The sequence below is a fragment of the Phoca vitulina genome, unplaced genomic scaffold, assembly GCF_004348235.1.
Source record: "Phoca vitulina isolate PV1807 unplaced genomic scaffold, GSC_HSeal_1.0 scaffold46, whole genome shotgun sequence".
In the NCBI taxonomy this organism is placed as follows: Eukaryota; Metazoa; Chordata; class Mammalia; order Carnivora; family Phocidae; genus Phoca; species Phoca vitulina.
Window position 1 is genome coordinate 8525079 of NW_022589749.1, and position 25357 is coordinate 8550435.

Here is a 25357-nt window from a genome sequence, read left to right on the forward strand (position 1 = left end):
AAAAAAAAAAAATCAGGATGGAGGCAGGTGATAAAACCATACCATGGGGGTCCAAAAATATCAAGACAAGTGAAAGGAAGGGCTGGTGAAACGTGGCACTTGGAAAGACTTGGTGAGCGCTTTTTAAAATCTGAGCTATCCGTGGGCTCAGGTTTGGGTTTGGTTGGCCATGCCTCAACCTTATGCTAGTCCTAAACGAAAAATAACCAAGGCCCCCAGGTCCCCTTCCCTTGTGCTGGAGATGTGCTCACCCAGCACGGCAGAATGGAGAAACGGGTTTTACTGGTGAGGAGAAGTGGGGAGGGAAGACAGGGGCCCAGGGCAAAGGATCAGGTGGGAGAGGCCCCCAGAAGCTCTTCATAAGGTTAATTTCTGAGAAGAAAACTAGTGAGACTCCAACAATAGTAAGGTCCGCCACTTAAAGGCAGACAGGTCATGAGAGATGTGTAGCTGGGGTGACTGTGAACTTCAGTCAGGGCCTGACCTCTACCCAGCCTTCTGGTCTCCTTGTACCTGGCACCTGGGGTCTCCCCACCATGGACAACCCAAGGAAGCTGCACTCAGCAGCTACCCTCTACTTAGACTCCTTCATGTGTACCAACAAACAGAGGGATGGCTGCAGGGTATTGACAAAAGAAGACCCCTCCACAACAGGAATTTGGTGATATTTATATGGCATTAGGCAGGTGAGGACAGGGACATGGTCTCCTGGTCAGTTTCCCAGCTGCCGCAGAGCTGTGCCTACATAATCAGAAGTAAAAACATCTCAGGCCTCTGCAGCCACTTTCCAGGCTCCCCGTAAGAGCTTCTGATTACCAACGGGGTGTCTCAGATCTTTCGATAACAGGAAAAGAGGTATCTTAGGAGCTGCTAGATGGAAACATTCCAGGCCCTGGGATCTGGTTTCTCGATCTGCAAAACATTTTAATAGTGGTAACATGAAAGCTACCATTTTAACATTTTTAAGTGTAAGTTCATTTGCACTGTTGCGCAACCATCACCACTGTCCTAGATCTGCAAAAAAAAATTTTAAAGATTTTATTTTTATTGGGGCGCCTGGGTGGCTCAGTCGTTAAGCTTCTGCCTTCAGCTCAGGTCACGATCCTAGGGTTCTGGGATCGAGCCCCACATTGGGCTCCCTGCTCCGCGGGAAGCCTGTTTCTCCCTCTCCCACTCCCCCTGCTTGTGTTCCTTCTCTCGCTGTGTCTCTCTCTGTCAAGTAAATAAATAAATTCTTACCAAAAAAGATTTTATTTTTATTTACTTGACAGAGAGAGCGTGAGAGAGCACAAGCATTCCATTCCATTCCACTTTTTTTTCAGGCTCCACCATCCCTACCACCTAGCAATGATTTCTGGGCCCATCCAAATCCGAACCAGCTTCACAAACGTCTGTTTCCAAAGTTCCCTTCCCCCAAACTGACTCATCCCTTCTGGTGTCCCTGGATGATTGCATATTTAATATCTAAGTGAAAAGGAAGAATTGAAAGGTTGAGGGTTAAAGGTTTTCAGCCTTGCTGTAGGCAGTTCCATAAATGGAAAGGCTTCCAGAGAATGACAACATGGGGAAATCTCTCTGCTCTGGAGCACCTAGGAAGCTGTAAGAAAATAACTTGAGAAAAACTGTTGGGGGGAACTCAAGAGAGCAGAGAGGGATGGAGGAACAGATGGGAAGGGTGATGACACCTATATGCTCTTGATTCTCACATCTTTATTTATCTTTATCTCCAGCTCTAACCTCTCCTTGGAACACCAGACTCCTACATGTAGCTCCTAATGGACAGTTCCTCCTATGTGTCCAATAGGCACCTCACACTTCACACAGACAAAGCTGAACTCTTCATTTGACCCATCTTACCTAAATTGATCTTTCCTAACTCAGTACATGACAAAAATATGAAAGTCATCCTTTCAGAATGGCTGAAACAATCTTGAAAGGAAAACCAAAGTTAGAAGACTCGAAGTTCTTTTTTTTTTTTAATAAAGATTTTTATTTATTTTTTTGACAGAGAGAGAGACAGCGAGAGAGGGAACACAAGCAGGGGGAGCGGGAGAGGGAGAAGCAGGCTTCCCGCTGAGCAGGGAGCCCGAAGCGGGGCTCGATCCCAGGACCCTGGGATCATGACCTGAGCCGAAGGCAGACGCTTAATGACTGAGCCACCCAGGCGCCCCAAAAGACTCGAAGTTCTTGATTTCAAAACTTACTCCATAAATCACAGTAATCAAGACAGTGTGGTACTGGCATAACGATATATATAGAACAGACAGATCAATGGAATAGAATTGAAAATCCAGAAATAAACTGTCACAATTATGGTCAATTGATTTTCAACAAGGGTGCTAAGACAATTCAATGACGGGAGTGGGGAATGAATGGTCTTTGGTGCTGGGACAAATGGGTACACACATGCAGAATGCTGAGGTTGGATCTCTTCCTTACATCATATATAAAAATTAACCAAAAATGAATCATAGACCTAAATATAAGAACTGAAACTACTAAAGACTTTTAGAAGAATACAAGAGTAAATCTCTGTGCCTTTTTCCCCCTAGGTTTATTTATGTTTTTTTTAGTAATCTCTACACCCAATGTGGGGCTTGAACTCACGACCCCGAGATCAAGAGTCACATGCTCTTCCAACTGAGCCAGCCAGGAGCTCCAATCTTTGTGCCTTTGGGTTAGACAAAAACCTTCTTAGATACAATACCAAAAATACAAGTGTCAAAAGAAGAAATAGATAATTGGACTTTGTTGAAATTAAAAACCTTCAAAGGACATCATGAAGAAAGTGAAAAAGGCAACCCACAGAATAAGAGAAAATATTTATAAGCCATATGTCTGACAAGGGACTTGTAGTCAGAATACATAAATAACTCTTACAACTCAACAATAACAAGACAACCCAATTTAAAAATGGACAAAGGATCTGAATAGGGGCGCCTGGGTGGCTCAGTCATTAAGCATCTGCCTTCGGCTCAGGTCATGATCCCGGAGTCCTGGGATCGAGCCCCGCATCGGGCTCCCTGCTCAGCGGGAAGCCTGCTTCTCCCTCTCCCACTCCCCCTGCTTGTGTTCCCTCTCTCGCTGTGTCTCTCTCTATCAAATAAATAAAATCTTTAAAAAAAATAAAATAAAAAAATAAAAAATAAAAAAATAAAAAAATAAAAATGGACAAAGGATCTGAATAGACATTTATCCAAAGAAGATATGGCCAATAAACACATGAAAATTAGCCCCCAGGGAAATGCCAACAAAACCACAATGAGATCCTACTTCACACATAGTAGGCTGACTCTCACAAGAAGGTGGGCAATAACAACATCCTTTTCTCCAGCATCCTTGGCGAGGATGTGGAGAATCTGGCACCTCCATACTTTGCTGGTGTAAAATGATGCACCTGATATGAAAAAGTTGCCGGTTCCACAAAATGTTAAACATAGACTTTGCCATGTGACTCAGCCATTCTACTCCAAGGTATATGCCCGAGAGCTGAAAACATGTCTATACAAAAACTTGTATATGAATGTTTACAACAGCATTATCCATAACAACCAAAAAGTGGGAATAACCCAAATGCCCATCAACTGATGAATGGATAAGCAAAATGTAGTGTATCTATACAATGGAATATTATTCAGTCATAAAAAAGAATGAAGCAGGAAGGAAGTTCTGACACATGAATGATAAGGTTCTTGAGGTTATCATGCTAAATGAAACAAACCAGTCACAAAAGGACAAATACTGTATAATTCCACTTACATGAGGTACCTGGAGTAGTCAAATTCCGAGAGACAAAGTAGAATTGTGGTTGCCAGAGGCCGAGAAAAAGGGAGAATGGGAAACTTGTTTAATGGGAATAGAGTTTAGTTTTACAAGATGAAGAGAGTTCTGGAGATTGGTTGCACAACAATGAGAATGTACTTAAAATACTGAAATGTACACTTAAAAATGATTAAGATGGTATATTTTATGTTATGTGTATTTTCCCACAATTAAAAAAAAGGGGGGATAAAGTAATGATACACTCTATTACATGGATGACCTTGAAAACATTATGCTAAGAAGCCAGACCACATACTGTACGGTTCCATTTATATGAAATTTCAGAATAGGCCAATCTGTAGAGAGTAGATTAGTGGTTGCTGGGGGCTGGGGGATCTGGGAGGAATGGGGAGTGCCTGCTAATGGGTACAGCCTTTCCTTTGGGAGTGGTGAAATGTTCTCAAAGTGAATGTAGGGATGGTTGTGCAACTTGGGGAATATACTAAAAACCACTGAATTTTTAAATTTGTGAATGTGTATGTATGTGAATTATAGCTCAACAAAGCTGTTCAAAAATTAAGGTAGGAAGACTGAAAATGAATGAGCTCTGCTTCTTTTCAAAACTCACTCCTGTTAGTTTCTGTGACCTAACAATATCTACAGTTGGCATTTGCATTCTCTTAACAAACTGTGGAACATGAGGCCGTCGCTACGACAGAATCGGAGAGGGTTATTCACAAACAGGAACACAGCTAACTCAGTCTGAAGAAGTTGGAGAGAATGTCTGCAGGCTTGAAGGAAAAAAATAACCCAGCAGCAGAGATAGACTAGCAGGAACTTAAAAAAAAAAAAAAAAAAGTTGTAATAGGTCAAATGCATTTCTAGAAAAAAACAACTAAAAACCTTCAATACAAAGGGTTTGCAAAAAGGTCTTTAGAGTCTTGACTGTTAATTTAGCATCAAATAGTTTTTCTCATTCTGAGGAAGTCCTACAGCGTATAATCATTGCATAACCTCCTCTGATTTCTTGACAGGAGAATTCGGAAGGTCAAATGTGCATTTCGCCTTGCTTCTCATCATTCTGTATTTAGTCATGTTCTGGAACATTAAAACAGACAATACCTGCAAAGATGTTTCAGGGTAGAATAAAAATGATACTAAAAAGGACAGTGTTCAGTCTTGAAGAAAATCCTGTCACATGCCATAGTGTGGGTGAACCTTGAGGACCTCGTGATCGGTGAAATAAACCAGTCACAAAAAGATAAATACTCTATGATTCCACTTATGTGGGGAACCTAGAGTGCTTGAACTCACAGACATTAACGTGGAATGGTGGAATGGTGGTTGCCATGGGGAAGGGGAATGGAGAGTTGTTTAATGGATACAGAGTTTCAGTTTTGCAACATGAACACATTATGGAGGTCTACTGTACACCAATGTGCATATACTTAACACTATTGAACATTTAAAGATGGTTAACATGGTAAATTTTAGGTTATGTGTTTTTTACCACAATTAAAAAAAATTTTTTTAAGACAGTGTCAAGTTAAAAGCCTTAATAAAAATTTCATTTTTATTCTGCTATTCCGGAATGACTGACAAGGAAAGAATTTTCGAATTTGATAAAGGAACTTGCTGGCTGTGTTTATCTTCACTTTTTACTCCTGCTGGAGTAATGAAAACAGATCACTTGGTTTAATTTTGTGATTATTTTTACTTCCTGGTTCCTGCCTGATTATGCAATGCTTTTGGTTACAAATAGAAAAAAAGGAAAGTTTATGTGCTAGTCTTTTATTTTTATGGCATTTCATTAAAGAGGATTGGACTGAAAAATATTTCTATTTATATCAAGTTTTTATAAAAATTTATTTCTAAATAAATTGGAATTTTAGGGCCTGGGCCATTAGTTATCTTCCCCAAGGGCTATGAGCTGATGCTATTTTATATTTCCAAGTTTATTCTTATTTTATTTAACTAATTAATTAATTTATTTTTTAAAAGATTTTATTTATTTGACAGAGAGAGCACAAGCAGAGGGAGAGAGAGAGAGAAGCAGGCTCCCTGCTGAGCAAGGAGCCCGATGTGGGACTCGATCCCAGGACCCTGGGATCATGACCCGGGCCGAAGGCAGCTGCTTAACCGACTGAGCCACCCAGGCGTCCCTCAAGTTTATTCTTATTTTAACTGGTTTTACAACACACTAGCTTCCTCTTTCAACAAACTTAAAAGGTCATAGAATCTATCTTGAGTAAATCACAAAATCTTTCATAGAATTTTTAAAATTTCTTTACATTAACTCTGAAATGTAATCATTGCTTGGAACGGCCTCTGACAATTTGATACAAGACAAGCCATAAAGGACAGGCGTTCATCAATTTGATACAAGACAAGCCATAAAGGACAGGCGTTCATTTACAATCATGTACAATAGGTCAAGTCTAAGAATAGCTACTAACTATTCTAAACCTGTACCATATGCCTTCCTGAGTTATCATCTCTGCTTTTAAACAATCATCATACGGATGCAATTCTAAGCATGTTAAATATTCTATAACTTTATCCAAAGCCTGATGGGAGTTCTAGTGTTAGATTTACATCAGATACCCTTAAATACTGAGAATGAGGCAGTGGTTAAGATGGCAAAGTCTCCAGGTCCTACTGGCAATTATTTCTAATGATAAAGCGGCACATTGTATTTACTTTGTTCTCTGGTTAACCAAGAGGATGATACTTGGGCACTTGTTACAGTGGGGCCTCCTTGAGGAGGGTCTGAATGGCAACTGTATTTGGCTCTGTAAAAATAAAGAGGAGACAGTCATCTTGGAGGGGACTGCTAGTCTGACCCACCACCTTCATACATTACCTTATTTTATCCTTTTGATAATTCTTTGAAGCTGTCAGAGAAAGAAACTGAGGTCCAAAGCAATTAAGTGATTTATTCAAGGTCACAGTCTTTCGCTTCTATTCATTCATTCTTCACTGATCAAAGTTGCCTGTGTGCCTAATTAGGCACAGGGAACATAACTGTGAACAGAAACCATCCTGCATTCCATGCGCTTCCAGTCCAAAGAAGAATCAGGTAAGGAAACCTATGATTACCATACAGGACTCGTGTCTCCGATGGCTGACCTTGTATGCTGATCATTTTACTGTTCCCCAGGTGTCCAGCACTCTCTCTACATGTTCCTGTCTTGGCTCACTCATCTCATCTCATCTCGCTTTGTGTGTGAGTGAGAATAATGATCGTACATGTGGACACATACACAAACATGCATTACACAATGTGTGTGTTTTTTAAGGTACAGGATTCCTCCATCTCCCATGCCATTAAAGGATCGTAGAGCTCCATCTCCTTTACTAAAAGATCTGCTGGCTCCCAGGAAATCTCATCCAGTTTGAGCCCTGGTAGTGGTAGTACAATGTCAAGGAAAGAATGCTAATGATTTTTCCACTAGCTGATCCCAAAAGCTTGGCACAGGGGAGCTCAGTCTACTGAATATTTATATAGCACCTTGATTAAAAGAGCTCAAAGCAATATTCTAAATAGCTGAATTATAACCTCCTTTGTAAACTGCGTATTTTAAATATAAAAGTAAGTTCCCCTACCAACCCTCATTATTTGCTAAAAAAAAATAAAATAAAAATCACAAGATAAATTTCATAGAAAGAAGACTAGAAGTAAAATTTTAAGTGGTGATAATCTCTGGGTGGTGGGATTATATATGATTTTAATTATTCAAAATTCTACAATTAACATTATGGACTTCTCAGTTAAAGAAAATATCACATAATCAATTAAAAGTAAGCCATAAAAAACTAACCCCACTCATAATTTTTTCACTCATAATTTTAAAAATACAAATTAAAATAATTCTTTAGATCTATCATACTGACTAGTATAGTCACCTAGCTTAGGCAAGGGAACGGCAAACTACACTCTGTCATACACAACCTAAGGGATTACAAATTATCACCAGCTTTTTGGAGAGTAATTTGGCAATATCTATCTATGAAAGAAATAAATGCACATACCTCTGAATACAATAATGCTACTTCTCAGGTTTTTTTTTTTTTCTTCCTGACAGATATACTTGCATAAGAGTGCAAAGACTATTCAGTGCAAAAAGCAAGTTGCAGAACAGTGAATATAACCCCCTTTGTGTACAATGAAAACGTCTGGAAGAATATTCCAAAAGTTAACTTTGGAAATGCCTCAGAGAAGTGAGAAGACTGAGGTTGCTGAGGGCTTTTTATTTTTTTAAACTAATACTGTTTGACATTATTTGACTTGTTACATTGAGCTATATTTTTATTTTTAGCAGTTTTATTGGGGGCATAGTTCACATACCCCACAATTCACCAATTTAAAGTGGTTTTTAGTGTATTCACACATTCAATGTTTCTTAATATATTCACAGAGCTGTACCATCATCAGAGTTGTATAATCATCAGTGTACACAGATGATTAATTATGTTGTTCACCTGAAACTCATATAATGTTATATACCAAATTTGCCTCAAAAAAAAAAAGAAGTTGGAAGATGCTCCAAAAGTGAACTTATTAGTGGCAAGAGAATATGTGAGATACAATCAGAGAAAGTTTAAATAGTAATGGAATGATACACATAAACAAGAAGAAAAAAAATATGAGAACAAAAAAAGTTGGAGAGTGTCAGGGACAGAAAAAAAGACAGATGCGAAAATGAGTTTGAACCAGGAATGTATTAGATCCGCCTTCATGAAATAAACATATCTGGATTTTGTAACAAAAAGATCAAGGTAAGATATTTGGGCATGATAAGGAAATAAAGAAACTCTTGATTTGAGGGTACTGCAAATATTTGGATAAACCAGATTCTATATAAATCTGCAGACAGCTGGATATGAATTCCATCTATGGAAGACACAGATAAAAAGAGTTTAGAAAAATACATTCACTTTGTAGTTGCTAGAAATCTCTCCTGTGTTAGGAAGGCTGACAGCGAGATACTAATTCCCAAGCAATAAATACTTAACTGAACATCAATAATGCTCTGATTTGGTTAAGAGTATCTGAGAATATAAGCAGAGCTGGATAGAGAGAAAAGGGCTCCCGAAACATCCTGACAAACTTAATCAGCACAAAGCATGCAGGAATATTCTTTTTGGCTCAAAGCTTTATATATGTTTTTAGAAGAAGGATGAAAAAACATACATTTGAAAGATAATGTTTTATAAAAACATTCCACAAAACTCACATTTAATCCCTGTATTACTTAAAATAAAACTACCTTTTCTTTGAGACTTCTCCCTCATTCACATCTTCTTTGAGCACTACAGATCTTGGGAACATTTTGTAGGTATCATCTTATTTTCCTTTTTCGTATCTTTAAAAAGCATAGTTCAAAAGTTGTGCAGTCGGAGGAGTCTCCAGCACCAGTAAGAGCAAACTTTACACTTAGCCTATAAAATCTATTAGTTTGGGTACTGTTAACTCTTATTTACTTCATTAGGGCTGTGCGGTGACTACAGCAATTCCTCTAGCTCAACATCAGTAAAAAAATGGAAATGTAAACAAGGTGGGTACACCCATGGAAAGTCTGTTCTTATAAAGGAGTAAATGTCAGATTAAAAATAAAAGTCACCAGAAGAACCATGAGAGACGATGGACTCTGAAAAACAAACTGAGGGTTCTAGAGGGAGGGGGGTGGGAGGATGGGTTAGCCTGGTGATGGGTATTGAGGAGGGCACGTTCTGCATGGAGCACTGGGTGTTGTGCACAAACAATGAATCATGGAACACTATATCTAAAACTAATGATGTAATGTATGGGGATTAACATAACAATAAAAAAAATTAAAAAAAAAAAGTCACCAGTTTTTGAATCAGGAAACTGCAAAGAAAGGCTGGGGCAATAATTTATGACAATTAAAAATTTAAGATCAGACTGTTATCGGTTGGGATGGATCATCTTTAAAAGTATCTTAAGTGGTGATAGTTTTAAAAATCTGTTAACTATTCAAAATCACTCGCCTTGTAGCTAACAGTTGATGTCATTGATTTGATTCCAAATCAACCAACAAGGAATCCTTGAGAATAAGCTATCCTTTGAAGTATTATAATATGGTGTTTTTCTGTGTCTGCACGTGCATGTGTGTGTGTGCACGTGTCTGATACATTTTACTGGGAATTAATGTACTGCATACGCTGGAGACTGTTGCTAACAATGTAATCATCTCTATAAATGCTCTGATTGACTACAACAGCTTAGGAGACCAGAGGAAAATAGAAAATGTTACTGTCTCTGGTGATATGCCGTGCAGAACAATGACCAGACTCTAATTCTTAGTTACTTATTTGCTTAAAAGTAAAATTGCTTTATCAAACAGGTTACCTAAGTCTTGTCCTGTGACTGTGACAACAAATTAAAAATGGAACTGCTTAAACCTCCAAAATATGCATAATGGTAACTGAAAGAACGTCACTTTAATGACAGTTAAAACCATCCATCTCTGTGGGCTAAATGTAGATACAACTGGAAGCTAACCTTGGCTTTCAGGCTTGAGGTTAGACTAGCAGGACTTGTATTGTCATCTGGACAGGTGGCAATAACCTTAGCCGGGGATGTCAGCCTCCCCAGTCTTCTTTTAGATCTTACATCAAGCTACAATGAACCCTGGCTTCAGAACAAATTTTGAATGCCAGAAAGCAAAGGCGAAGGGTTAACCGCTCATTATTTTTTATTTCTCAGATGTTAAAATATTTTAAAAAGCAAGGACAGCTCAATTTAGATTACAAAAAGGCGCTCTGATGAAAAGCAAATGTGTTCCTAAATGTATTTTGAAATAGATGGTTAGAAAGCTAACATAGAGTTTGTGGTCTAAATATATCATTCTTTTAGAGGCAGAACATATTGCTGGGGGGAAAAAATCCTCCATCACAGGACTTATGGGATATAGTAACTAAAATGTTTTTCCATCCTTTGAATTTTCAATGTTGGGAAATATTATTCAGTAGACCCAGAGAGAAGTCCTAAATTGGAAAAGCAGCTGCATCCAAGGTCATCTCTCTTGTTTCCAAATATATCTTGAAACAAATGCAAGAAGGGCACTTTGCTGAGTGTTATCTGGACATATATAGTTTCAATCAAATTCTTCAAGAAGTGTCAGAATAAAAGTTGAACATTTGTTTGACACCGCCAAGTCACTAGCAAGTGGGTCTCTTCAAGCGTGGAGGCTCTCCTTGGCGACTTGGCAATTAACTACAACAAAAAGGAGTTCTTTTTCCTACTCTCAAGAAAAAGAAATCACGCACAGTTAAACACCAGCTCTGAATTTTCTCTCACATTTTTTAATATATAGAAAATCATATAAACTTATAAAAATGTCTCTCAACAGAAGTATAACTCTTAAATATACTGTTTCTAAGCTCAATTCCTTGGAATTATCAAATCTTTTTCACACATCTGAAAATGTTACATGGAACGAAAAAGTGGTGATAGAGATGACACAGAGTTGTAACCTGAATCAAAGAATAAAATGCTGAATCTTTGAGTTAGCGTAAAAAATTATCCCCCTATATGCAAAGAAATAAAGAAACTGGCTTATTGCCTCTCCTCTGTCATGAAAAAAACAAACTTAGTCCATGTTAGTAAGTAGTCTCCTGTAGCAGTGATCGTCCTTCATTCTCTACAATGTAGTGAGTCTCTCATTTCATCAAGTGTCCAAGGAGCAGCAGGGATATTAACAACAACTCCCGATTATCATACACCAAATGGACATGACTTGCAATTGCACCACCTCAAAACCTTCAGCAATTTGGTTTCTATCTCCAAATTATTCCTGATTCCCTCCAGTCTTGCCTGGCTAGTACTTGAGGGCATTCCTTTCTCAGGGCTCCCTCTTCCCCACGGAGTTCTTGCTTCCTCCCTAAGCCACATTCTGGCCCTTGTGTGCAGAAGGGTTTTAACTTGTACCTGCATCTCCAGCCTGCCCAAATTGTTCCAGCCCAAAGTGTTTTTTATTTTGCCCTTAGATGTTACCTTTTTTTTTTTTTTTAATATTTTATTTATTTATTTGACACAGACAGAGATAGTAAGAGCAGGAACACAAGCAGGGGGAGTGGGAGAGGGAGAAGCAGGCCCCCCGCCGAGCAGGGAGCCCAATGCAGGGCTGGATCCCAGGACCCCGGGATCATGACCTGAGCCGAAGGCAGACGCTTAACAACTGAGCCACCCAGGGGCCCCTAGATCTGTTAACTCTTGATCCCATTCCAAAAAGCTGCATTGAAACTTTTAGAGACCCTAAACCCTGAGAAGAGTGCAAGGAAATCTAATAGTTCTGATTTTTCTTTTCTTTCCTTTTTATTTTTTAAAGATTTTATTTATTTATTTGAAAGAGAGAGCAAGAGAGCACAAGCGGGGGAGTGGCAGATGGCGAGGGAGAAGTAGGCTCCCCACTGAGCAGGGAGTCTGATGTAGAGCTCAATCCCTGAGCCGAAGGTAGATGCTTAACCGACTGAGCCACCCAGGCACCCCTAATTCTAATTTTTTTTAAAATTTTTTTATTTGATAGAGAGAGACACAGCGAGAGAGGGAACACAAGCAGGGGGAGTGGGAGAGGGAGAAGCAGGCTTCCCGCGGAGCAGGGAGCCCGATGTGGGGCTCGATCCCAGGACCCTCGGATCATGACCTGAGCGGAAGGCAGACGCTTAACGACTGAGCCACCCAGGCGCCCTAATTCTAATTTTTCTAATGAAAACTTCTTTGATCTCTGAAATATCAAACACTTTCAGAAAATTCAGACTGTATCCATTTGCCTACTGGATAATCCAGTGCTGAAAACTCCTTCAATTATTGGTTACATTTCTCATCTTGGTAACTAAGATTTCAATTCCCTGAAAGGGGAGGCCATGCCTTTTCCTGCTAGATGCATTTGATACAGAGCTAGATGTAGGAAAGGGCCAATGAGCACCTGCTGGTTTCATCCCTGAGGCCCTCTCACACTCTCCCATTTACCTGTCCAAATCTTCATCTTTCCAGGCCCCCAATCATTCCTCCCTCTTGGACAAGACTTCCTGGACTCCACTTTGACCCTTTAGTCTTCTCTAGATCTCTGCTGTGATTGAATTTTGATAGCACCACAAAATTTAGCACTTGATTATTAGGTTTTGATATGTTTGCTACTGTTCAATTTATTGTTAGTCCTGTTAATGATGGGGCCATGTCTTATACACTTACTGTACCTTTTCACAGAGTTTAGCTGAGTGCCTAGCACATCAAATTACAGAGCACAAGGACTTGGCACATGATAGAGCTCCTTCCTCTCCCTCATGTATCTGGGTAACTTTCTGAGCCATTCTAGACTTCTTGTCATTTCCTGAGCATGCCGTGTTCTTAAACGCCTTTATGCCTTCCTCCTTTCCCATGGCTATCAAAATCTTAATTCCTTCTTACAAACCCAGCTCAAGTCCTACCTCTTCCATTAGTCTTTTCAGTCCCCCATGTCAGAATTAATTGCTTCTTCCTCTGAGCTCCTAGTTCTTTTTATACATAAAAGAACTTTATTTTTTGCTACATAATATTATTAGAGTCTTCTAGTCTGTGAGCTCTTTGAAAACAAAAACCAGGTCACACTCACTTTATATTTTAGCACTTAGCACAATGTCAGGCACACAGAAGATATTCAATAAATATTTGCAAATAAATAAATGATGAATTTACCATTTCATTCTCCAATTAATCTAGGAATATCTTGCTAACTTCTTTGGTTTAGCCTTGGCATTTTCATAGAGGAAGGCAAGAAATGTCTATAAAACAATTCAATGGATTCTGGATTTGACCAAATTAAATAAACTTAGTGGTTTTGCTTAATATTGTACTGTATTTCAAATTTTAAGTATTGTATGGTATTTCAATTTTTAAGTTCCATTGCAGCATGTAAAATAAAAAACTGGAATCTATCTATATGTCCAGCAACAAAAGACATATATGATTTTAACACTTTTACAAAGATTTAAATTATAACCTATAAAGCTTGCATTTGTTCTGTGTCTAAAACTATTACTTCTTTCTTTTATGTATTTACTTGACATTCATTTTTAGCATAATTCCCATGTCTAGATGGTAGAGTTTGTTTTTACTCATTTACTAAAGTTTCTTTCCCCCTTAGGTACAGTAAGTGAACACATTTTAAAAAAAAGAACTGTAATTTCACACATATTATAGTTCATTAAATGGATATCAGCCTGTCTGCATATATACAATATACAACCAGTACACACATGGGTCACACTGTAGTTCATACAGCACAGGAGTGAAGAGCCCTGGCTTTGGGCACTGGCTCTGCTCGCTGTGTAATACCGTGGAAGCCTATCTGTGCCTGTTTCCTCATCTATTAAGTGGGGATAACAGTATTTACCTCCTGGGGTTATTGTGAGAGGTACATTAGTTCAGACACATGAAGTACTTAGGACAGTATCTGGTCCATACTAAGTGCTCAATAATGATTATGATTACAAAGCTTCAGGGAGTAAAACTGGTTCAGTCTTGCTTTGCCTAACTGCTGTTTCTAAAAAAATGCCCTCCCTCTGTAAGTTTGCTTCATTTCTAGAACCCAGAAACTAATCAGCGGTGCTCTTTAACAATGAAACAAGCTCCCTCGTGAGGAGTGAGCCGCATTGCGGTTACTCCACGGAGGCTGGGAAGTGATTTGCTCCAAGCGCTGATTTCTGCACTGTTGAGAGGCTGAAAGAGAGCTCTCAAAGGTCCCAATTTAATAACTGATCACCCGAATCATTCTGAGGTTCCTTTCCAGCTCCAAAATGCGATGGCTATTTACCCGGTTACCGCGTGCAGGGCAAAGCAGCAGCCCTGCCAGGACCCTGCTGGGACACTCTCGACGGAGGTGGAAATGAATACTTCCACTGAAAAACAGAAATCTTTAATTTCCTCCTGTGTTCTGTCTGAATAGTGAATTTCCATAGCTGTAAACCGAGTTTGGTGACTCAAGGCTCTCGGCAATTCGAGAGGAAATTGTGAACTATCTGCCGAGAAAGTACTTCCAGTTTGCCAAAAGAGGGAGCCTGGGAGCAGAAAGCGTATGTGCATCCAAGTCTTTTAAAAAATACTTGCTTGGATTCTGTGTTTTAGTTTTTGATTTCTTTTGCAAGGATGGGATGGGACTGAATGACAGTTACACCAATTTTTTCTTTTTTATATTGTCTTAAGACGGGAGAGTCAAAGATTGAAAATATACAGATAACCGAATGATCTCTATCTTTCCTGGACAAAATGCTCACCTCATGCCTGGCTGCCATACGCTAAACGGCTCTAATTAAACTGTTTTCATTAAAAGGAAAGGGAGGAGGAGCTAAGCAGTAGCTCCTTCTGGGTAGAGAAACAATTACATATTTAATAAAAGTGCAACTTTAAAAAAAGAATCTTCTGGCTGCCACAGATTGTTTAAAAAAGAAGGATTCGTTGCATACACAATCTAGATCTTACTTTCACTACAACAATGGTTGAATATATTGAAATAACCAGGTTTAATGGAAGTTAATCATCAGGCTGCTTACTTACCCACTCCCTAGGGCTAAGCACTCCTTCATGCCAAACAAGAGGAATGATGTAAGCGCCTAGAACCATTTGTAGAAACAAGCCTTTGATTCATGTTCATTAGTCACTAATGTAGGGTAAATGCCTGTGTATGACAAGGAGGTTTCTATAAGACACACATCTCCACAGGAAGTCATTTTTCAATACAAACTGGATTTTGCCGTTGTAAAGGCAGCTTTGGCAAGTTATCCGTTTGTGCATATTTTCAAATTCAGTTCAGAAGATCTCAGCAAATTTATACATTTTTAGTTGAGCAACATATTCAGTCTCTTCTTTTTACTCCAATTACCAAAAAGTGCTCTGTATCATGTTAGCCTAAAAAGTTAAGAAATAATCATACTTGGAAAATGCACAGAGCTTAACATTTTCCAGAAAATTTATATATGTTATATAAACTAATAAGGCAGAAAGATACATTTGGATTTGATAGTTTAATGAAATGGTTTCTTTTACTATTGCTGCCTATTGAACTAAAGCAAAATGATAGAAAGTATTAATCTAAAGAAGAAAGTTAAGTGTTCTGTAATTTCCTGAAATCTGGTTTGATTTCCACAAGCCTCTGAACAATGTTCTAAGACCCTTCTGGTACACTCTCTGGACCAGAAAAATACATGATCTTGGATTTAGATGTTAATAGACTCATAACAGAAAGGACATTATCCTATTATAAGATTGTTCTTAAAGAACAACCCTTAGAGTTGAATTATTTCCTGAACTAATATAGAAAGCAAGATAAGCAGCAGCCTTTTGAAATTTACAGTTTATACAGTCAGTCACATCCAACAGTTGGCAACACCGAGTCCTAGGAGGAGCAAATCCATGAACGCAAAAGCAGATCTCACAGGCTACATTTTTCTTCTTTATTTGGGCCATCATGTGGAAGACAGATTATTTTCCAAAATGATTAAGTACTCTCATCAATTAGCCAGCTAGAGTATCAATCCTGAAGGAAAAACGTAATAAAATAAGCTCTCCTGTAAGTGTCTGCTGTCAAAACTGTCAGAGTTAGTCAAAGCTTTTTAATGTTCCAATCAAATCACAAAATGAGTGGAAAGTCACTGCATAAAACCCATTAAGATGCATTACTAAATGTCCAATGTTACATAAAAACTATAAATAACTTTGTACTTTTAGGGTTTTTTTTTTTTCAATTTGCTTTTCTTGAAGTAATAATGATGTTCTGCTTCAGTTAATAAAGTAATTCTGGAGCTGCCTAGTGTTTAATCCACATATTCCTTCTGTGTGGAATAAAGATGGCAAGCAATAATCAAATCAGAATTATAAGCATTCCTTGGAGTATCTGTCATTAACAATTTTTAAAATTAAGAGAAGAGCACCAAGGATAGTTAGTGAAGGCTAAAAAAATTAATCACCAAGCTTAATAATCTTACAAACTGACTTTCCTTAGGGGAATAAAATGCTGTTTTGTTTCTGTGATGGATATCTAGTCTTCCTCAAATATTTGCAAAGGAATTCATACTCTGGCTAAAGGAACCTCATTTGCCATTGGCTTAAAAATAACAAGCCAGCGGCCACCACTGAACAAATACATCTACCTCAATGTTCAAAAACTGATTTATTGAATTAAGAGGTTTGTTTCCACACTGAAACACAGCCTTTCCTCGTTTGGTATCTGGTGGATCTAGCTGTTGATCTAAAGGCACAAATGAGAATTCTGGTAGCTGATACTTTCCCAAATAAGAGGCTAAAGTAAACTAAGGACCAGATTGAAACCACATAATAATATTAAAATGCTTCTTTTTTTCCTTGAAATTTATTAAAAGAAGTTTCTTTCCATACTTTCTTGGTAAGTTCTTCCTTGCTCTGATGGATCCCATCTTTTCTTGCAATAGCTCCTAGAGTTACCAAGGTTGGTAAGTTTATCTGATTACCAAGGAAAAAGCTTTCAAACAAAAAGTAAGAGTAGAACACACTTGGAAACAAAGAGATCCAAAGCCATAATCAAGTTTGCATGTTTTGCACAGGGTAGAAATAACTTTCTTCATTGAAATGTTCTTTGCCTCTCACTGCCATCCCCAGGATAGCTACAGAGAACTAACCCAAGATGGACATGCTAATAATTTGAAATCTGAGTTTTCAAATCTAAAGGGAAGACATTTTTTTTTTTTTTTAAGATTTATTTATTTATTTTAGAGAGAGAGAGAGAGAAAGCAAGAGCACAGCAGAGGGGCAGAGGGAGAGGGAGAGGAAGTCTCAAGAAGACTCTGCGCTGAGCATGGAGCGTGATGCGGGGCTCGATCTCAGGACCCTGAGATCATGACCTGAGCCAAAACCAAGAGTCAGACACTTAACCGACTGCGCCACCTAGGCACCCCTAAAGGAAGACATTTAAAAAAGTATAATGAAACTGAAATGGAGTAAAGGGTAGCATATGAATTTAGTATCTTTCTTTAAGGAAAAATCAAAGAAATCTTCAAGTACCCTGCCCAAATGAAGCAGAAATTAGAAGCACTTTGGACCCTTGAATTTCACTTGGAATCCTACTGTAGCTTTTTAGCATATGATAATTTCTATATTCTAGGACTACTTTTTTATATTTAAAACAAAGTTCCCAAGACCTAAATACTATAATAGATTTTGGGTGAAAATAAGTAATAATCCTTAAATTTAATACAATACCATAAAACGAATAGTTAAAAAATAAAATTTGACACAGCTACATAATTAAAAAATAGTCATCATATGTGCACCAAGTTTTATTTGCCTTTAAATAATACAGACAGAACAAATACGTTATTCAAAATAGCAAATTTTCTTGAATTTTACAGAAGAGAAACTGAAGTGAAACTGTAGGAATTGCTGAACTTCAGATAAATGTTTCTTCAAAACAAGAGATATTAGTTCCTAAAAGATTCCTCAAAAGTTAAAAAAAGATTAAGAAGAACATTAAGCCATTGGGTTATTACATTTTTAAAAAACTACATGCTTCTTAATGGACATGTTTACATTTACAGAGAGTAAACTTAGCCACCTGTCTCATAAAACTCCTAAGACACCACTGATCTCTAAACTAAGCAAAACAATAAAAGCCGTTTTTCATATGAAAAAACTTTAAAACCTAAATCTACCTTAACATTATCTTCCAAGGAAACTTAATAGGAATGGTTAACCTGAAAGCAAAATGTTGTACAAATCACTTTCCAGAAAAAAATACATTATGGGATTATGCTTACATCTAGTAGTATCAACTAAAACCCCAAACGATGGCACATGGATTCAAAGTACCAGCCTGTCCTCCCCGCCCTCCTGAATTACCTGACCCATGGGAGTTTGGCTTTGTTGTTTCAGAAAGCACTGTTTCTTACATTCCATCAACTGTTCGAAATCACGCCACATTTTTGCTTGTTTCATATTTGGACCATGACTTTCTCGTACAGCTTTTTGTTTTTCTCGGAGTTTCTACCATAAAAAAAAAAATTAAGAATGATTAAATCTCAGTTGCAGGGATTTACTTCTATTGCTATCATCAGAGGAACATGGTCTGCTTTTTGTACATCTGATGAATAACAGTTAACTAAACCAGGTTCTTCTGAGATGTATGAAAACTAAGATGATAAAAGTTAATTAAATTGATGATAGATGTAGGAAGCTTGAAGTTAAAAAGAATAGAAAAATATAAAAGAAAGAGAGGGGAAAAAATAAAGGGAATCAGGAAAATGGAACAGTATCATGGTATGGAAAAAAGAATGCGGATTTTGGAAGTCAGAAGACTTTGGTTTCAAACTTGGCTTTGTCACTAGCTGTAAGTAAGACAATTTCTCTGGACCTCACTTCTCTCAATTGTCAATTAAGGCTAATAAAAGGGGATAATTATAAAATCATCTGCCTTATAAGATGATGATGATGATGATTATTTTTAAAGATTTTATTTATTTATTTGAGAGAGAGAATGTGAATGAGAGAGTGAGAGCATGAGCAGGGGTATAGGGCAGAGAGAGAAGCAGATTCGCTGCTGAGCACGGAGCCCGACTCAGGGCTTGATCCCAGGACCCTGGGATCATGACCTGAGCTGAAGGCAGTTGCTTAATCGACTGAGCTACCCAGGCATCCCATAAGATTATTTTTTCACATGACATAATAGGTCTGGAAATACTTGATAAACTATCATATGTTATATATTATTATTATTATTAAATATTATATTCTTTCCTGAATCTGTGTGTGCTCTATGTGTGCCCAAATAAATCAAATTGTATGCATATATTCCTCAGGAAGAAGGTTTTGTGATATTTTTAAAAGTACACTATTGAATAAGCCATATCCTTATCAGAATTGTTTTTATTTTTGTTTATTTTTATTTATTTTTAAGTAGGCTCCATGCCCAGTGTGGGGCTTGAACTCACAACCCTGAGATTCAGAGTCTCATGCTCTACCAACTAAGTCAGCCAGGCGCCCCCAGAATTGTTTTTGTTACTAATAGCCTATATGATTCCATCTGTCAAAACTGTTCTACTCATAGACTCTAAAATTATAAACAGGAATAAGAAAATGTTTCAATAAATTGTAAAAGTATACTTTGGTTCTGTATTAGGGCAAATTCAGAAAGGGTGACTGAAAGGAGGCACAGCAGAAAGTCAGAGATAATGAGAGGAAGGAAGGAAGGAAGAGGGAAAGGAAGGAAGGCAGGTAGGCAGAGGAAAACAGAGATGATGACAGTGCACACATCAGGAAACACAGTGTGACAGAAATGTACCCAGTGACACTGTGAGTGTGAGAAATCACCAAGGACAGAAAAATAAGCAAAGACATGGAAACAGGTAACACAGAAACGTCCCCATCCTTTCCTCGATTGTATACAGCTGATCTAATAGTTGATCTAAGGACACAAATGAGAAGGCTCGTCATTGGTACTTGCCCAAATAAGAGGCTAAACTAAGCTGAGGACTGGATTCAAAACACTTTACTGAAGACTGCCCTCCCCAGCTATGGCTAATGAAAGCAAAATTAACAGCAAATAGCAACAGGAAACAAAGCAGAATTAAGAAAATAGAATTTAGGGGTGCCTGGGTGGCTCAGTCAGTTAAGTGTTTGCCTTCAGCCCAGGTCATGATCCCAGGGTCCTAGTGATCCTGGGGTCCTAGGATCGAGCCCCCGTGTAGGGCTCCCTGCTCAGTGAGGAGTCTGCTTCTGTCCCTCCACCCTGCTTGTGCTTGCGCTCTCTCTCTCTCTCAAAAAAATAAATAAAATCTTAAACAAAAAGAAAATAGAATTTAAATATAACTAGCAAATTTTTGACACAATACCTGGAAAGCAAATACATCTATTTAAGTCTATGTTACAAAAAAAAAAAAAAAAAGAGAGAGAGAGAGACAGACAGAGAGAGAGAGAGAGAGAGGCAAACCAAGAAACAGACTCTGAACTGTAGAGAACAAACTGATGGTTACCAGAAGGGAGGTGGGTGGGAGGATGGGCTGAATAGTCGATGTGATGGGGATGAAGGAGGGCACTTGTGATGAGCACCGGGTGTTGTATGGCAGTGTTGAATCACTATATTGTCCATCTGAAACTAATATTACACTGTATGTTAACTAACTGGAATTTAAGTAAAAAAACAACTAAATTATCTCACAACAAATATTTTTATCCTCATGAATTAAAACAAAAGTAGTAAGTCAGATCAAGAATTTTAAGAGTTCTTAGAATGATTTTAAGATTAAGGTATTACTTAACTATACATTTTCTTATATTATTGGAATAATTTCCTTGTCAAAAATCCTAACAACCTATAAGTTATTTAAAGAAACCGAAGACAGTATATGGGCACTGTGTCAGAAATATTAAATTTAATGTGCTTCATAACCATGTGTGTTTGAAGCCTTTAACTTTATGAATACAACTGCCTTAGTATATAATTTATTTTTAATGTTACTGTCACTTGATATAGATTTATTTTGTTGATAGTTGTACAGGAATACTCGTCACAGATTTCATTGTTCTTTAAAGGGGAGGTGGTATAGTGGGGGTGAGGGGAGTTATAACTTCCAGTACAGCATTCCACAGTACTTGATAAGGCAAATTCTAGTATATGGTAGTGTGAGTTGTAGCACTACAGGATGGTTTAATTCCAGAAATCCGCTTGGCCTGAGGAGGGCTGTGGATGTCCAGTCTATGCCTGTTTGGAAGGCTTAGGCTATTATCACTTTTAAAGGTTTGGTGTTTTCCTTAAAAATTTAGATCTACTCTATCTCACTGATACGTGGAATTTAAGAAACAAAACAGAGGATCACAGGGGAGGAGAGGAAAAATAAGAGGAAACCAGAGATGGAGACAAATCATGAGAGACTCCTAATCATAGGAAACAAACTGAGGGTTGCTGGAGGGGAGGGGGCTAGGGGGATGGGGTAACTGGATGATGGACATTAAGGAGGGTATGTGATGTAATGAGCACTGGGTGTTATATAAGACTGATGAATGAATCACTGATGTCCACTCTGAAACCAATAATTTAAAAAAATGAAAAAAAAAGAAAGAGCATCTGGAAAGAAAAAAAAAATTTAGATCTACCCTAGCAAGGAGAGGATTGAGGAACTTTGTTTCTTAAATGATAGAGACTGACAATTGGGGGATGAGCTCATCCACGGCTCCTTTTGCTGAAATATACTTGTCAGACAGCTGCTACCACTTTTTGCAAAGATCCTGCAATATAAACACCACACTGGAAGGGGAAAGAATAATCTTTATTCAGATTTAGCAATTACATTTGGGTCTTTGAAAGGATTCAGGTTTGATAAATATTTCTCTATACAAAGCATCCATCCACATACTTTTCAAAACAAAAGAAATAGATGAATGTTTTTCATATGAAAAAATATATTACCTAACATATGAAATGTTTGGATGAAAGCTAGTTATTGACAATCATACTAAATCCTAAAACCTCAAAATCTCTAGTGAATGTTTACAACTTGATTCAAATATACGCTTTCAAACATGAAATTATTTTTTTTTCCTTTTGAGTATGGTATGTCATTCCATAAATGGAAGAAGGTGCACAGAACTCACAATTTCTCTGATAGAATGGAGGAATCAGCTTTAAGGTTTCCTTTCATTTTTTTTTTTTTAAGATTTCTTTCATTTGTTTATTTATTTATTTATTTGAGAGAGAGTGAGGGAGAGAGAGCACAAGCCAGGGGAGAGGCGGAGGGAGGGGGAGAAGCAGACTCCCTGCTGAGCAGGGAGCCTGATGAGGGACTCGATCCCAGGACCCTGGGACATGACCTGAGCTGAAGGCAGACGCTTAACTGACTGGTCATGAGTTTAATTATTGAGGTTGGGTGACGGTTACACATGAATTCATTACATTATTTCCTCTACTTTTTATATAGGCTTGAAATTTTCCATAATAAATGTCTTTATACGTTTTTTAGTTTTTAAGTCTTTTTCAAAAGACTTTACAAAAGTCTATTTAATAATTATGCCATTGTTGGGCACCTGGGTGGCCCAGTCGGTTAAGCGTCTGCCTTTGGCTCAGGTCATGATCCCAGGGTCCTGGGATCGAGTCCCTCAGCAGGGAGTCTGCTTCTCCCTCTCCTTCTGACTCTCCCCCCTGCTCATGCTCTCTCGCTCACTCTCTCAAATAAATAAATAAAATCTTTGAAAAAAAATAATCATGCCACTGTTTTCCAAACCATTTTTTCCCTGAAGTTTAACTTTAGAATATTACTTACAAGTTTATGGGAGCTAATCCAGCACTTATGTAAAAGCACAGATACACGTATGTTTTTAATAATAATTCAAACTAGAAAATGTAAATAAAGGGGCGCCTGGATGGCACATTCGGTTGAGCAACTGACTCTTGGTCTTGGCTCAGGCTGTGATCTCAGGGTCGTGAGACTGAGCCCCACATCGGGCTCTGTATTCAGTGTGGAGTCTGTTTTAAGACTCTTTCTCCCTCTCCCTCTGCCCCTCCCCCACAAAAATAAATAAATAAATCTTTAAAAAAAAAAGGAGGAATGCCTGGGTGGCTTAGTTGGTTGGGTGTCCAACTCTTGATTTCGGCTCAGGTCATGATCTCAGGGTCATGAGATTAAGCCCCACATTGGGCTCCGTGCTGAATGTGGAGCCTGCTTAAGATTCTCTCTCTCTCCCTCTCCCTCTGTCCCTCCTTCCCCACTTGCACTCTTTCTCTCTCTCGAAAAAAATTAAGGGGCGCCTGGGTGGCTCAGTCGTTAAGCGTCTGCCTTCGGCTCAGGTCATGATCCCAGGGTCCTGGGACCGAGCCCCACATCAGGCTCCCTGCTCGGCAGGAAGCCTGCTTCTCCCTCTGCCACTCCCCCTGCTTGTGTTCCCTCTCTCGCTGTGTCTCTCTCTTCAAATAAATAAATAAAATCTTTAAAAAAAAAATTAAAAGAAAATGTAAATAAGGACACTGGTCCTGAGTTGTTGATAAATACAGATTAAAAAAAAAAGATAAAGATAGAGCTGGTGTCTTTAAAATGACTGTCAAAAAGTGTTGCTTTATGAAGCCAATTAAAATAATCTAATGAATTGGGTAACTTAAGCCCCGATGGTCAAGGTCTTTACTATCTACCACCTCTTCTACTAGGAGTGGCTCAGAGAACTGAGAAAATAAGACGTAATCACATATTCCTGCTTTCATAAGACTGGCAGGGAAGGAGCTGAATATGACAAGGAAGGTTTTTGGATTATTTGTGTTAAATGAATCAGTGTTTGTAAAGGGCATGGAACAGTGTCTGGATCACAGTAATGAGCTTTGTGTTTATTAAATAAATAAATTTATACTTATCTCATAAAGAGATACCTGAGAATTATCTGAAACTTGATTCATTACATGTGGCAGTTTTGTTTCTTATCCAGAACCTTCTCATCAACTCTTTGTTAAATAAAACTAGATTTTTCTCTAAAAATCCACATGCCTTCACTTTTGTATACACACACAAATTCCTAAAGAGTCTTCATCTTTGCAACAGTTTAAGAAAGATCCAATTTCCCTTTGAAAACTGTACTATAACCTTTAAAAAGAATGACAATGTCAAAACCATGTACTGAAAGCCTGAATTAGATACACTTAAAAAAATAAATAATACATTCTTACCTTTCCAAGGTTTTCCTGTTCAGCAATGTTTTTTGTATACTGCTCCCTAGGGGATCAACGTAACGATTTAGTTTCAATTTACTTCAATTGATTTCATCATACAACTAAATTATAAATTAACTTATCAATCTAAATATATTAGGCAATATAGATAGTTTAGAGTATTGGAATCAGAATGAAAACCATTACACTCTCTTTCCCCATCATTAGGCAGTTCTTCTAGTAAATACTGCATAAGAAATTAAGAGAATTAAAATGTTAAGTAGTATTTCTGGTTAATTTACACTTAAAACAATGGTAACGCATTTTTGCTTAAGCTACACTTTATTATTTTGTTATTTTTTTAAGTTTTAATTTATTTAATTAATCTCTACACCCAATGTGGGGCTCAAACCACAACCCAGAGATCAAGAGTCACATGCTTTTCCGAGTAAGCCAGCCAGGCACCCTAGTCACACTTCATTTTTGAAGAGGTTTGTAGAAAGAAGGAAGCATACACATTTTAAATACACATTAAGTAACATCTAACCCTGCAATTTTACTTCTAGAAAGTTGTCCTGCAGAAAAACACTCATAACTTAAGATAAATGTAAAGACTATTTACTTCACCCTTGCTTATAACAGTGAAAATCTGCAAACAAACTAGATGTCAATAGATGGGGAAATATTTAAATAAATTATGGTACATATATTCAAAGGAATAATACAGAGTTGTAAAAAAGAGGGGGTAGATCTATAAATACTGAAATAGAATTTTAGATATGTATAATTAAGAGAAAAACTGTATATGTAGTTAAACCTGATTTTTGTATACATACACACATAAAATCTTCCCATGCATTTGCACACACACACACACACACACACACACACACTAGCAAATGCATGGGAAAAGAATATGGAGTAATTATACACCAAAATATTTT

The 25357-nt window shown here is 37.8% G+C and overlaps 1 protein-coding gene and 1 non-coding gene across 7 annotated transcripts in view; both read right to left on the reverse strand.

Moving 5' to 3' along the window:
- Window positions 1–18058: 18058 nt before the first annotated feature.
- Window positions 18059–25357, reverse strand: part of IFT81 (intraflagellar transport 81) — a 181372-nt gene continuing 174073 nt past the window's right edge. For all 6 annotated transcript variants that reach the window (XM_032431585.1, XM_032431583.1, XM_032431586.1 and 3 more), the window contains 2 exons: window positions 24432–24477; window positions 18059–18775 (listed from right to left, as the gene is read on the reverse strand). In XM_032431585.1, the coding sequence (XP_032287476.1) occupies window positions 18593–18775; window positions 24432–24477 (229 nt within the window). In that variant the 3' untranslated portion in view covers window positions 18059–18592. The remainder of the gene's footprint in view (window positions 18776–24431; window positions 24478–25357) is intronic.
- Window positions 19695–19767, reverse strand: TRNAQ-CUG. Its single transcript has one exon. It is a non-coding gene; the product is annotated as a tRNA-Gln (tRNA).